The 14,680-nt window shown below is 33.2% G+C and overlaps 2 protein-coding genes across 6 annotated transcripts in view; one reads left to right on the plus strand and one right to left on the minus strand.

Moving 5' to 3' along the window:
• The first annotated feature begins 14 nt into the window (after positions 1 to 14).
• LOC132548366 (uncharacterized) lies at positions 15 to 7,878 on the plus strand. 4 transcript variants are annotated; one of them, XM_060212227.1, is made up of 8 exons: positions 15 to 57; positions 1,187 to 1,594; positions 2,051 to 2,159; positions 2,593 to 2,709; positions 4,233 to 4,339; positions 4,922 to 4,998; positions 5,096 to 5,279; positions 5,689 to 7,878. In XM_060212227.1, exons 2-8 carry the CDS (start codon positions 1,243 to 1,245, stop codon positions 5,817 to 5,819), a joined length of 1,077 nt encoding a protein of 358 aa, XP_060068210.1. In that variant the 5' UTR covers positions 15 to 57; positions 1,187 to 1,242; the 3' UTR covers positions 5,820 to 7,878. The 4 variants fall into 4 exon arrangements, with proteins under 4 accessions (XP_060068210.1, XP_060068211.1, XP_060068208.1 ...); XM_060212228.1 differs by lacking the exon at positions 15 to 57 and adding an exon at positions 273 to 473; XM_060212225.1 differs by lacking the exon at positions 15 to 57 and adding an exon at positions 482 to 615.
• A 563-nt stretch (positions 7,879 to 8,441) lies between these two features.
• Positions 8,442 to 14,680, minus strand: part of LOC132548381 (oxysterol-binding protein-related protein 11-like) — a 29,323-nt gene continuing 23,084 nt past the window's right edge. For both annotated transcript variants that reach the window (XM_060212243.1, XM_060212244.1), the window contains exons 19-22: positions 14,340 to 14,459; positions 13,433 to 13,594; positions 12,754 to 12,819; positions 8,442 to 12,409 (exon numbers count right to left, since the gene is read on the minus strand). In XM_060212243.1, coding sequence (XP_060068226.1) covers positions 12,335 to 12,409; positions 12,754 to 12,819; positions 13,433 to 13,594; positions 14,340 to 14,459 — 423 coding nt within the window. In that variant the 3' untranslated portion in view covers positions 8,442 to 12,334. The remainder of the gene's footprint in view (positions 12,410 to 12,753; positions 12,820 to 13,432; positions 13,595 to 14,339; positions 14,460 to 14,680) is intronic.

Genomic DNA, 14,680 nt, shown 5'->3' on the forward strand with positions numbered 1-14,680 from the left:
AAAAGTATTTTGAGGCCGAATTTCATCAGACGGGACAGCAAGACCTACCGCAGAAATGTATGTTTACGCATCTGCATATAATGCAACCTTATAACGGATTGTGTTATTATTTTTACTTTATTTTAAATACCGGTCAAACAAACAGTAAAATGGGGTGTTCCAGAAACCTAATTATCAACCAATCAGATTAGGGCTATTTTTAGACCTGTCGGTCCCCAAGATGTTGAGATGACCTTAGAAGTAGCACCTCCCGGTGGAGTTACATTTGGAAATTAAGAGTGTACAGAGTTTAGACACATACAACACTATAAATAAACACTGGTATCTTAAAAACATTTATGGCGCGACCTGGATATATTAGGACTTTGACAAAAACGAATACAGATATAAGGAGTTACTTCCCTTCATACATATACCGGGATTGATTACGGGATTCAAAGAGTGTTACGACACCTCTTTATAAACACAGCACTGTAAATCCAATATTTGTGCACATCTTGAAATATTCTTAAAATTGGAGTTTGGATATACATATTCTTATACCTAATAAAATAGGGATATCGATTTGATACACCTTTACCCACAGTTTTATTAAATAAATCTAGTTTCGATAAGGTAAATTTGAATGCATTCAAGGTTTATGAGGATATTGTTTTAACTTATGTCATATCTCATACCGAAACCGAGGCACCCTGGAATGGGTATGGTCACTTTTAAAGTTAATTCTATTATTTTTGTTTTTGAGAAGAACTGGATGGATCCTTCCCTTGGTCCTTTGTTTTTCTTGTGATATTTCGGGATGGATAAGAAAAAAGCAAAAGAATGGTGGAGGTTTTTTTAGGAAAAGGAAAACAGGATGTTATTTTTTTGGTCTGGTCAAAAGATTTGGATTACCAGTTATCGTAGCCATTTGGAAACATGCTTATGCAATCATGGTTTTCCTGAACAACACACAACTCATATTTCTTCTCATTTTCACAAATGGGATTTAGTTAATACTTTCCTTGAATGATCCTGAGGTTGTACTGACCATGTATGTGTTACTGATATTCTAGTCTGCATGTAACCTCATCAACACTGTTTTTTTTATATATTTTTAAGAGAGTTGATAATAGAACATTAGGACTAATGATGAAGGTATATCTTCTGTGTCTATTATGTACATGTTATTTCTGTTTATTTCCAGATGGTTTTTAGATTCAGTGTTTTCTAAGAACACAATGTGATGTACAGCTGTTAAAGATGATGATGTTAAGAATCTCTGCAGCTTTGCCTGCAATTGTGAGAGTGCTACCAATGGGCAACATCAGGTGCAGCAGGTTCCAGACTGGACATGTTCAGCCAGTGAGAGAACTCACCACCACTATAGACAATGAACAGTACTATACATTACCTGTATTATTCCAAACCCGAACTCCTGGAGAGAGGATGACATTGGATATCGGTGTTTGGGAAGTATGCCCATCAACCATGACAGCCAGCACTCCACTTGTTGTTGCAGTCCATGGAGTACCTGGATCGTCCCAGGACTTTGACGTTATAGGGAGAAAACTTGCAGGACATGGCATCAGGGTGGTAGGGTTAGATTTCCCAGGTAGACATAAATTATCAAAAATATACAAAATAGTATACCCATCACAGGTCTTCAACTTTGTATCCGATTGTTAAAACATTCCTGTTACTGTTAAAATTGAATAAATGATTGTGAGTTATACTACAGGTATAGCAATTGAAAAAATACTGAAATCTCAATGGGTATATGTGGAACGTAGCATTTGTAATTAAAAAAAATGTATTAACATTGAATAATAAAAATTCATAAGAACACTAGTGGATTGGTGGCCAGTTGTATATATTTATGTAATGTAACTTTGTTGATGGTACTTTTTCCTAAATTTATGAAATAAGATTATCTGTACTGATGTTTGCAATTGATTAGAAAAAATAATATTTGTAGAAGATAGTAATGTACATGGATAAGAATCATGTTCTACAGGCTTGATAGTATTTATGACATTAATTATTTTCAGTATATATGTCAAATATTCAGGGTTTGGAAAAAGCAGACTTTTGGGACAAGATATATATCACCTTGACCATAGCACAGAAGGGAAGTATGAAATGCTTACAACTATCCTGGACACTCTAGATATCACAAGGTAATAATGACAAAGTTCACCTGAACTGCATGAATGGATACTGTTTTTGGTTCACTAATCCAGCAAGAAAAATCTTCATTTCGAGAACCAACAACCTGCTAAATTCATATGAGTGTTAAGGTTCATCTTCTAGGCTTTAGGAGGATATCTAGTGGTATATAGAGGTCTCTTAAAGAGTAGTAAACAAAAAAAAAAGAGCACCAACTCCTACAGCCATGAAGGCCCATAGGATATTCTATTTTATGTAGAATATGCAATTGGCCCACCTGGGTCCTGGAGTCCTCCTCTTTTTTATTTGCTTTGTTCACTAAATTATATTCACATATGCGTCAAAAGTTGGTATTAGTTATGAGATCTTTTTGTGGACATTTGTGAGAAAATATTCTATAAGATTAGATTAAGAAACATCTGATTTAGTGTGTTTTTCTGACAGAGTTGATGTGCTGATGGGACACAGTGCAGGTACTTGGCTGAATTACAAAGTCGCAGCTGACTCTAACCTCGTCAAATCATCTGTTTTTCTAAACCCTCTTTCGAAAAGATACCATAGGTGAGTTATAGAATTGTTCAGAATATATAATTTTAATTGAGAGATGGCTAAAAAGTTCTTGTGATTTATTTCACTTTTATAGTTGTAGAACCTATATATTTAAACTTGGTAAACATGATGTAGATTTTTGTAAGCCCATATTGATTATAGGATGATCAATATCTGGTTGGAGAAAACGTTAATATATTCTCTCATTAAAAAAAACAATACAGAATCTAGCTGTTTGTTAGTGAAGCAATGTAATTTGTTAGTATGAAATACAAAGCTTTTTCACTTTACCTCCACTTTTAGTCCTGTTAGGGACATTGTACTTCCACCAATCAGGCGCCTCCTGAAGTAGCTCAATCATTGTCCAGATGCCTTCTCTGTGGTCACTTGCATCCTCTAATCAAACATTAGTACCAATTGTTTGTTGAAGTCTCTTGTCTTCCGAGCAGATTCAGACATTGTGTCCTACTGAAGGTCCATTGTTTGTTACTTATCAACCTTCAGTACATTTAGAGGTTGTCTTTCCAGTTAGTTGTTCAGTGGTTCTTTCCCACAGATCATGGTTGCTGATCCTGACAGACCATTTGATCCAGGGAAATTTGGTCTGAAACAGGTGCTGGCAAAGGTCTGTACATGTATTTCCTTCTTTCTAGTGTTGGTGGTTCTATATATGTCTTTTTGTCACTGCATGAGTGAGAGAAGCTACACATTGGTGCTGATGATCCTGATTTTGATACTGATAATGAGGGTATTGTTGACTATGCTGGCTCTGAAATAATTTGTTAATGGTGAAGTGGGTTGAAGTTTCAGCTTGTTTTGCTTCCTTTTCTTTTATTACTTACTATCCCTTCCATATGGCTAATCTGTTTAACCAGTTGGATTGGAACTACATGTCTTACTTTGCTTTCTGATAAGTCTTGAAATCTGTATTAATATTTTCAATTCTATCTTGGTTTACACTTGAAATGTCACATTTAAAGTGCTGATGAACAGGTTTGTCTGCATAAAGGGACAGGCCCCAAAATTTGCCTCACATGGTGATCTTTGCACACTATCATGAAATAATACTGTTAGCAAGAGGTTAGTCTTTGTACTTCTATTTTGTCAAACTACTGTTTGTTGACTTTCCCTGTAAATGTTTTTTCAGATACAAATATATTTCTGAAGAGAATCACTCCTACAAATTTTGACATGAAAGTTTGATAAACGGTTCGTACCTCAACATTAGTAATATTCACTTTCTACAAAATATATTCAACAGTAATAAATGGTACAAGGCTATGTCAATGAAAATATTTCAATTATAAACTATATATAATAATGTATGTAATTAGGTTCATACATTTCCAGGGTATTTTCATAGGACAATTTGGATGGTGATGATAGAGAGTATCTAGAGATATACAGTACTGGTAGACTAAACCATACAATATCAAGTCCCTTTGGTGAGATCTTTGAGAAACCTTCATGCTAACATGAAATAATACATGTCAGTACAAATTTCTTTTGTGAAAATTATTTTTTTTAATCTACAGATCTCTTCGTCCATTTGTGGCAGTCAAACTTCTAGCAGCGCTCTTAAGAACCTCCTTTCTCCACTCAACATTCTTAAGATGTCTTCCCTTCATTTACAAGGTTTTAGGTAAGTCATCCATATTTACAGTGGCTTTGGGTGTTGCATTCTGACTTAATATAGGCTCACATTTGAGGGTTATTCCAGTAAAACATCTTTGCCATCCCAAGAATCCAGGGGTACCCAAGGAATACCGTTGTAGAATTAGACTGATAATTCGTAGAGAAGTAATGGGCAGGAAACTAAACCATTGATAGAACTTGTTTGTTTTCAGAGCCCAGGAGTCAAGCAGATGTTTTACTGAGATAGCCCTGGCATTGAGTAAAACATAAATGTATTATTTATTACCTTCATAAGACAATAAAATATAAACCTTACCTTTCTTCTCTGAAAATAAGTTTATTTTCTGCCATTTTATTCCAAGTATGGGGCTCTGCCTTACCATGTCCCATCCTGGATCAATTAATCACTAAAGTTATTCCTAAAGCACTTTGATTAAAGTAGATTGACAGGTAATATTTATACATTGAGTCTGTATTTCAGGGATTCAAGGGTCACATTATCTTTTAATAGAAAAGGAAAACAATCCAAGCCTCGTTAGACTATTGTTTTGATGGATTATCCCGACACTAATGTGTTTGTTTTGTGTAGGATTTGTGTTGGAGGAAGACGCATTTCCATCACTGCCAATTGCTGTGGAGTCAGTGAGATATCCTAATTTTGACAAGGTAATATTTTTTTTTCTTTTTTTTTTTTTATCATGTAAATTCTAACTAACTTTTATATTAAATGTTCAGTCTAGTTGTAAGATATTACTCTCTTTAGATGCAGGCCTATGCTGAAACTGCTGCAGCAAGAAAACACCCATTTGTAATGGCCATAACACGAAATGACAAGATTGGAGAATGGAACTTTGGCATGGAAATGGCATATCATATGGGTATTGAAGCAGGGGAGATAACTGAGCACAAGAATGATGTTGCGATATCAGGTGAAGATGTAGGAAAATGTAAGATGAATTTCACTATTCTGGTGATTGAATTAAATTAATGAGAACAATAAATTTCTCAACAATTGTCATCTATTTGCTATATTACTGGGTATTTGATCATGTCTGAATGAACACAAATAACTGACCTGTTACCAGCAACCACACACATATTGACATATATGTATTCTGATACATTGATACTCTTGCACATAATGATAAGGTAATTAGATTCCATGTAATGTAAGCACAAAAAGTAAGAGTTACCAAACACTAAGTCTTATTCAGTATTCCATCTTTGCACTCAATGATCTAAATATAGATTTGCTTCTATTATATACCAGGCATAAAAAAAACATTGAATTTCATTTATTTAAAAAAAAAAGCCAATAAATGAACCTTGTACACTCGCAGCATCCTTCCATTTTAGATGATGACACCGTCTACAGACGAGTGCTGCTGTTTGAGAGAGGAGGTCATCTGGTACACAGAGCCCATGAGGAGGAAGTCATCAAGCACACACTACAGCTGTTGAGAGTTGTTAGTGGCCAGAAATCCTGACAGGATATCACCTTTTAGTTTGCTTGCCAACAATATTAGTGTTAAATGTGCCATAAGTTTTTGTGCAGGACTTATTTTAATAATGGAATTGTTTGAAGTTTCCCAAATAAGTGATTACATTTGTTTTTTATGATTTTTATGGCAAACATTTTAAATTTAAAACAAACAAAAAATGTGAAAAGAAGCATATCATGAGCTGATTTATTTTTCTCGTGGTGTTGATTTTGAGTGTTTTATTTCAGACCTAAATCTACAAAATTACGATAATTTTTTGTTCAATGGAGGATCCGTTTTCTTAAACAAGACATTTGATTTGTTTTATCTGAATAAAGAAAAGCTTACATCATATAAGATACTAATACATATGTGGTATATGAAGGTTTTTGTGAATCTAACTGAATTTTACCTAGCTCTGATGTGATATATTTAATTCAAATATCAATTTTATCTATCTTACAACAGCTGTGAAACAAGTTCTTTCAACTTATACTAATCAATTTTGTTGGCCTAGATGTATTGTGGGCGAAAACCAGAGTACAGAGGAAAGCCCTCATGGTTGTGCAGGTGACACCTTACCTGTTCCCGTTCTGTAAAGCGAACCTCGAACACCTTAGTGAAAGGCAGCCAAACCACCATTATATTTAATACTCTATGCAAGTTAACACTCAGGGGTATTTTTGCTTTCCCATAAAGAGCCAAAAGTACACAAAATGTGGGCACTCTATAACGTAAATAATTTATTCACTAATGTAGTGAAATGGATCTTCCTTGAAGTATACCCCTTTATTATGCTGAAGTTCTGAAACTTCTATATATATATACACTTTTCTATTACTCTCTATGTAAGTCCAGTCTACTTATTATATCGATTATGGATATTGATACATCCCCAATGAATGGCAAGCTTGATTACAGCACTCAAAAGCACTGGATATGAATCCTTTTTTTTTATTTACTACAAACTGTGATGGATATGTGATATGCAATGGAATTGATATCATGAATATATGGAGATTACATTTATGTATAACGCTTTCAATAATTACTTCATAATACTGCTTTTACTATTTATAGAATAAGGTGCTCACATTTTGTGTACTTATGGTGTAGAAATATTTAGTTAGTTGTCCAGAAGATGCCTGGTAACAGCCAAACCCATAACAGAATAAATTTATAAATCTACTGTGATGCTCTCACCTGATTTCTCTATTGCACAATCACCCTGCATACTTCTGGGTGTCCAGCTGATGAAAAATGACATTGTCATTCCACCAGTCATATACATCCTCCAGAAAAGGATTGTCTTGCTTTTGATTGGGGCACTGTTTAACATGGGACTCGGAATATAGAAGTCATTCAGGGTTTGTTGATCAGATAACTTGTTTACACAACACTCCTAGGTTCTCTGGGGGTTTTTTTTGGCCACTGGTGGAACCTTATTATCATGAGTAGTTTCATTTATCCTCAACTAGAGTTTTCAGACTTCCACATTCTCTTTTAAGTCACCAGATCTCTGGACAAGATCACCTCTTTTGGTGACATTGGACACATTTTCCCCAGTATTGATAAAATAATGGTACACTTTATTGTAAACGAATTGAATGAAAACATATTTGTCAGTACCTCATATATCTGTACCATAAAACTGGACATTTATAGATGCTTGTAAACAGCACAACACAAACCTCCTGCTATGTGACTTGCAGATTTACTTCATAGATATAATATGTAAATAAGCTATGAGTATTTATATCAAATATTTGTTTTGTATGACAGATGTTTTACACTTTGTTTGTCCACTGTATATTGGGATAGTTTCACCCAACCTTATTTTTGCTTGTATACCATTATACAGGAATTCACCACATGTTCGTTTCACCCTCTGAGGGATACATAAAGTGGTTATATATAAGTGTAACAAATTTTCACCCATCTTAAATTGAATTAAATTAAAAAAAGAGGCAAAAATAAAATGGGCCAAACATTCCTTGGTATATAGTACTTTTCCATATCAATGCAAAATAGTTATATTTTTCTGAATAAAAAATTTTGAAGTTTAGTTGAGTTTTATAGTCATGTACCCATTGAACTACATATTGTATAATGTAGTGTTTTTTTCGTTCACTGAATTATCCCCCAATCAGTTGAATTCTCTTTGCCATTATCGTCTTTCTTTATTGCTCATCTTATTATATGAAGTCTTAATGAACTTGTCTGCTTCAAAGGATCCCGAATTAAACAATTTTGCATTAAGTTTGACTTTCCCTCTATCTACAGCAGAACATCCATTCAAATAATATTTTCTTTTCTATAAATCTGAAACGCTTAGACATTTTGATAGAACAGGAAATGTACATGTTGTATACATAGATACAGTGCACAAAAATTAGTTCAATCTGGCCTTGACTCTGGTATCATAGCACAAGTGTAAAATTTACTATTTGACTTTATCCTTAGAACCTTGAACGTTTTCTTACTAATATTGTGCATATTTGGTGTCTCCAGACTTAAACAAGGCATGCAATTGGATAGTACTTTTTAACACAAATTATAACCAAGCTATCAACACTTAATATGGTAAATGAAATGATAAGTTAAAACTGGTTTGTTTCAATTATCACAGTTTCTATATTTTATTATGTCCGCTTACACATTTTTAGCATTGTACATTATACAAGTGAGGCATTCCAGGCATTTAACATCCATCCATTCAACGCATACCACAGTACAAAACAATGGGTCTGCAAAAGTGTTCGAAATATATGTCCAAACATTTTCTCAGGTTGGTAATGTACATGCATAACATGTCCATTTAATAGATGTTCTTGTATCACAGCCAGTTAGACAATTTCTGAATGATTCTACCTGAAGTGTACAGTGAAATAGACTTTTCAACTGGAGTATAATCTTATAAACTCTATTACAAAGGAAAATACTGTGATAAGATGGAAAATTTTGTTATACCTCAGTCCATATACACTTCACACTGATCATTTCGCTGATGACTGTGTAGTCATCCAAAACATCATTCTATAACGACGACACGTGACGACGGACATAGTAATCCCCAAGTGTCCACCAGCTCTGCAGGCGACACATTAACTGGTTGTAATAAAAGAACATCCATGTTTTACATAAAATTTTCCCATCATGAAAAAACATGCTACTTACAATAGGTGAAGCACACTATTGATTATGGTAAAAAGCTATTTTACTGATATACAAAGCAATGAAATCAAGGAGGAATAAGTCGATCATTCAATCTTCTTGTACTTCCCTTCAACTAACTATAACTAATTGAACTTGTTGTAGGAACCAGGTGTTGATGTGTTTAATCCTGTATTCGAGACAAAACCCCAGTTGCTCAAAGTTAACAAAAGTTTAGTGAAAATTTTTACATAAATGAAATGGGAAAAAAATTGGGAACATTCTTTACTATATTCTTTCGTAGATATGAAGAAATGGGGATGATACTCATTACCTGCAAAATCCAATATGGTCACCTGAAAGCCATTTTGTCTTTCTGACCCGACCAAAATCAAATTGGGACGACAACAAGGGATCAACGGGAACCAATATATGAAATTTGATAAAGATTCTTCCAGTACTTCTCAATAAATAGCGATAACAAACATTTGTTTACTGACGGACAGACCACTGACATAGGGCATCTGATGAAGGTAGGCTAAAAGTAGTAATATCATAATATTGCTGTCCATCTGTCGGCTAATGCACAAGGAACCAAGGGTATTTGACATGAAATTTGAAAATGATCCATCCAGTACTTCTCAACTAAATGGGAATAGCAAGGGGTTTTTTTTATGGAAAGATGGACCATCATCAGAATTACAATTGGCTGAAAATATTCATTGGCAGTCATCTGGGCAGTTTAACACATGCTATGATGGGTAAAAAAGAAAAACGCAGAGTGTAACTTAAGAGACACTAAATCAGAAAAAGAAAGCGTGAAGTACACAAGTAGGCATGTTGAATAGCAAGCTGTGCCAACCTCTCACCTGATTCCTCTACACATAAATCTATAACACAAATCATACTACTTGTGTCGCCTGATAACTGAATCAAATTATATAAAAAATACTTCTAATCTCACATCAGATGCCTGAAGCACAAACAAAATTTCTCATCTAAGATAAGATACCCTGAAGAACAAACCATACTAATTGTCTCAAAAAAGATACCTCATGCACAAACATTATTTCTCGTGTCAACGTAAATAAATTTATTGACTCTCTTGGAACAAAATGAAGAAACAGATTTGTTTCGTTTCAGACAAAGGCACCCTAGGTATTCTAATATAAGCTTAACAAGTATTTTTGATAAATTTGTGATCAACAGCACAGAAAAAAAATCATTTATCTTGCAATTCTCAGTCCTCAGAGAAACTAACACCAAAGCTCCAAGTGTAAATAGCTAGAATTGCACCAATGCCATTGAAGTCAATATATATATATATATATACATTAAATTGCATATTTGTTTCTCACTTTGTACAATTAACAGCCAAATAATTTTTCTTATATGCTTTGTAGTAAAATTGTGAGCACAAATTAATCGTACAAGGCTGTAAAGTATAGGCATACTTGTACTGCACAGCTTACAATATCCACATTTTCATCAGTTTTACTTCCATTATATTCAAGATGTAAAGAAATTGAGGAATTCAGCTGGTGTCTGGTTATTTTTTATTTAAGCTTTAGATAAAGAAAGGAAACCTTAGTGATGTTCTGAAAAACCTAAATTTGACAATACAGTGTCACAGTTTAAATATCAATCACAGCCCTCCACAATCAAGGAAGTTTAAAGAGTTGTCAAGCAAAACAGGTGTTATATTCAGTTTGATGATTTCTGTTTTAAGAAGATATTTTATAAATAAATTTTGTGATTTTTTTAAGTTAGGAAATGTAGTAAGGAAATATCAGCTGATTCCTGCATGACCAAACAAACAGAACTGAACAGGTGAATGATAACACACTGATATATAGCACCTAGAAATTAGATTCCATTGTCATCTGTCCGTAACAAATAAAGAATTAAATTATCAACTTTGGAAGGTACATGTAGCCTATTGTTTATCCTGTAGTATGACACTAACTAATCTGTGCTTAATGATAAAGATGTAGCTGATAGTTATCAGGAAATAACATATTTATCCCTATAGCTTTATAGAAGTGGATGATATTATGATCATGTGAGGTAACATTCATCATGCTTCATATGAATTTTATTTCATCATAGAAGAACAATCATATATGAGCATGTTTTTTCAGAAACATCACTAATAATGATTACACATATAAGTGGATATGTAACAGAGGTTTTTTTTGCACTTAAAAATCAACTTAATTGCAGTTTTTCTCTTTTTTTTTTCATATTTTTTTCTTTTTTTCTCTCATGTTTTTGGTTATATTTGAACATGTCAACAGGTCAAATAAATAAGTCTACTGTAAATATTTTTGCCAATTCCTACTGAACTGGGCCAATATTGCAATCTACTATGTAGGACAGGCCAGATTCTTCTTCTTCACCACGAACCACGATCTGATAGGAGACATATACAAGTAGAATATATGAGACAAGTCATACAGAATTCCAGGAATAAATTTTGGGATCATCAAATGCCATTTATGATTGATGTGATATATTTTCCTACAGTATCTAACATTTACATCAGTGTAACCATGACAACCATGACATCACATTTCCTTACTGAGGTAGACCATTTTTGTTCAGCTGGTCCCATACCATTGTATATCTAGATATGCAAATATCAATATCATGCAAGCAATCAATATTGTTTGTTCTACTTAACAAATATGAACATGTGAACACACCAGTGTGGATTTGACAGTACTTCTCTTGTGTTTCTAGAACAGCCACCCTGCAGCAGCAGATATGGAAAAATGTCCTGATTGTCTGTGATTTGTGTTAGACTTATTTCAACACCACAGTTATTGAACTACGAGGTATGTCCCATAAAGAAAAGATTCAACCATTGTTGATAAAGTATATTACATGGCTTTCATTGTTAGAACACCACATCAGGTAAAACCTTTATCATTTCACAACAAAGCTTTTTGACAATAATGTATTTGTCCAGCAATAATATCACATAAAAAACCAGTTAAGATAGTACCAAGTATCCACAACATTGAGAAGTGTATATCACATCAGTTTAACAAGAAAGGCTTAATCACAAGGTCAATCCTTTCTTCATCACCAGCTCCTTCCTGTACATATCACAAGATATTTCTATATCTATGTACAAGTAGAAATTATTTTGACAATATCTGTTTTTGAATTATCACATATCCTTTTCACACAAGATGGTAATCCATTTATCATCTTGACAGGCAGTTTGAAAACGCATGAATCTGAATGTCCATACATTTGACCTTACACTTAACAATTGGCAGGTATTCCCCACTGGTCCTGTTGGCAGAGTGATGCATCAGTAGAACACTATAACAAGGTATTGTTATGACTTTGGTTCTGTATCAGGCAGTTCCTTTAGTGTTTCCCTTTTCTAACATACTGTTATATGTCCAGATGTCACTGACTTTATGAAAATACTGAAAAAAACCCCACAAGGTCGTTCTTTTGAAAAGATCTAAATGAGTTTTTATTACAAGTTCTCCAACATTTAAACATTGATTGAATAGAATGAACATGATATTACTAGTATTACCATTATATGTAAATGTACCAAATTATCAGAGTTTTAAAAAAATAAAAGTTTTAATTTCATTTTCAGTTTGAAATTTATTTACATGAATGTACATGATATCAGATTAATATTGATTTTTAAATTGTAACCATTTTATATATCTTCAATGAAACACATCCTATGAACATAATACAAAATTACTGGAACTTCAAGGTAAATAAACAATAACAACTTGAATTGTAAACTTACTTTAGTTGGAAAATCGGTATTGGTTTCCTTTCGATGTCGTTCACCCTCTCTCTGTCTTTCTTCCAGCTAACAAAATAAAAATTCACGAGGCATCAAAGTGTGTTGCCAACTATTATAAAACTTAACCACACCAGGTGGATATGCCTGTAGATATGGTATCATAAAGCTATGTATTCTTTGAAACTAAAATATGTTGAATGACTATAAAGAAGCAATGACAATATGAACGTTGTCTTTGTTGTACAGGTGACAATTCTAAAATATATCATTTAAAAAGAAATATTTATCATAAAAGTAATTACATACTTTTTTTCAAAGGATTTGGTCAACAACTTTAAATTGCCCTCTATTTTAATTACAGCATACTTGTGTTGACTTGTGTTAGTGAAATCTTAACAAACCCCAGACCTTGATATTTTAATTATAGCATACTTGTATTGACTTGTGTTAGTGAAATCTTAACAAACCCCAGACCTTGATATTTTAATTATAGCATACTTGTATTGACTTGTGTTAGTGAAATCTTTACAAACCCCAGAACTAACACTCTATTTTAATTATAGCATACTTGTATTGACTTGTGTTAGTGAAATCTTAACCCCAGAAATTACAATATTTTAATTATAGAATACTTGTGTTGACTTTTGTTAGTGAAATCTTAACTGACCCCAGAACTTACAAAGTGTTTATGTTCTGTTGCTGTATTGACATCCCCGATCTTCAGAGCATTTGTCACATGTTCCCACAACTTGCGTGACTCATAGTCTCCCTGTTTACTAAGTGGTCGTACTCTTTTCCTGATGATGTTTAGATTGTTCACATCGATGATCTTAGACTCTCCCTGAACACAGAAATATTAGAGCAATGAGATACATATACTCTTTTTTGCATAACACCTTTTTATAAACTAATCATACAGTTAATTGACAAATGTAATTTTTTTTATTAATCACTCAGACACTTCATACACAACAAATTTATCATTATCACTGTCCTTAAATTAAGTCATACACATTGTAGACCAACGTTTATCAAAAATCCATTTGTCTAGTATATATTTGACATCCTTATATTTGCATCACATCAAATATCCATTTGTCTAGTATATATTTGACATCCCTATATTTACATCACATCAAATATCCATTTGTCTAGTATATATTTGACATCCTTATATTTGCATCACATCAAACATCCATTTGTCTAGTATATATTTGACATCTTATATTTGCATCACATCAAACATCCATTTGTCTAGTATATATTTGACATCTTATATTTGCATCACATCAAACATCCATTTGTCTAGTATATATTTGACATCCTTATATTTGCATCACATCAAACATCCATTTGTCTAGTATATATTTGACATCCCTATATTTACATCACATCAAATATCCATTTGTCTAGTATATATTTGACATCCTTATATTTACATCACATCAAATATCCATTTGTCTAGTATATATTTGACATCCTTATATTTGCATCACATCAAACATCCATTTGTCTAGTATATATTTGACATCCTTATATTTGCATCACATCAAACATTAATTTGTCTATGTATTAAACATCCTTACATTTTCATAGCTGAATTCCAGAATATTGTTCCATTCGCCCTGTACTTTACAGGCCACTGTGCCGAGATTGTTGTTCTTTACTTCAGCTGACACCCGGTGTAGCTTTCCCCCATAGAATGGCTGTCCACAAACAAAAAAAAAAGATAGGTGCTCAGTCAAAACATTATAACATACCTTTATACTAAATCCTTAGTAATGATACAGAAACACCAAGTTTCCAATAAAGGTTATTCCAGACATACACTACAAAACCCCATAGAGAACAGTGATCTATTTTGGAGTCTTGGAAATCAGATAAAATTTTTACTGGAACAGACCTTATATCTTTCAAAGTCTTAATA

This window comes from Ylistrum balloti, unplaced genomic scaffold, assembly GCF_031769215.1.
Source record: "Ylistrum balloti isolate Yb309-2 unplaced genomic scaffold, AGI_CSIRO_Ybal_v1 Utg370010, whole genome shotgun sequence".
In the NCBI taxonomy this organism is placed as follows: Eukaryota; Metazoa; Mollusca; class Bivalvia; order Pectinida; family Pectinidae; genus Ylistrum; species Ylistrum balloti.

Bases quoted from the DNA above. Each gene is read 5' to 3' on its own strand.
- LOC132548366 (XM_060212227.1), top strand. From the start codon at position 1,243: ATGATGATGTTAAGAATCTCTGCAGCTTTGCCTGCAATTGTGAGAGTG. The intron at 2,160-2,592 runs GTAATAATGACA...TTTTTCTGACAG, and splicing joins GACACTCTAGATATCACAAG to AGTTGATGTGCTGATGGGAC. The intron at 2,710-4,232 runs GTGAGTTATAGA...TTTAATCTACAG, and splicing joins CTTTCGAAAAGATACCATAG to ATCTCTTCGTCCATTTGTGG.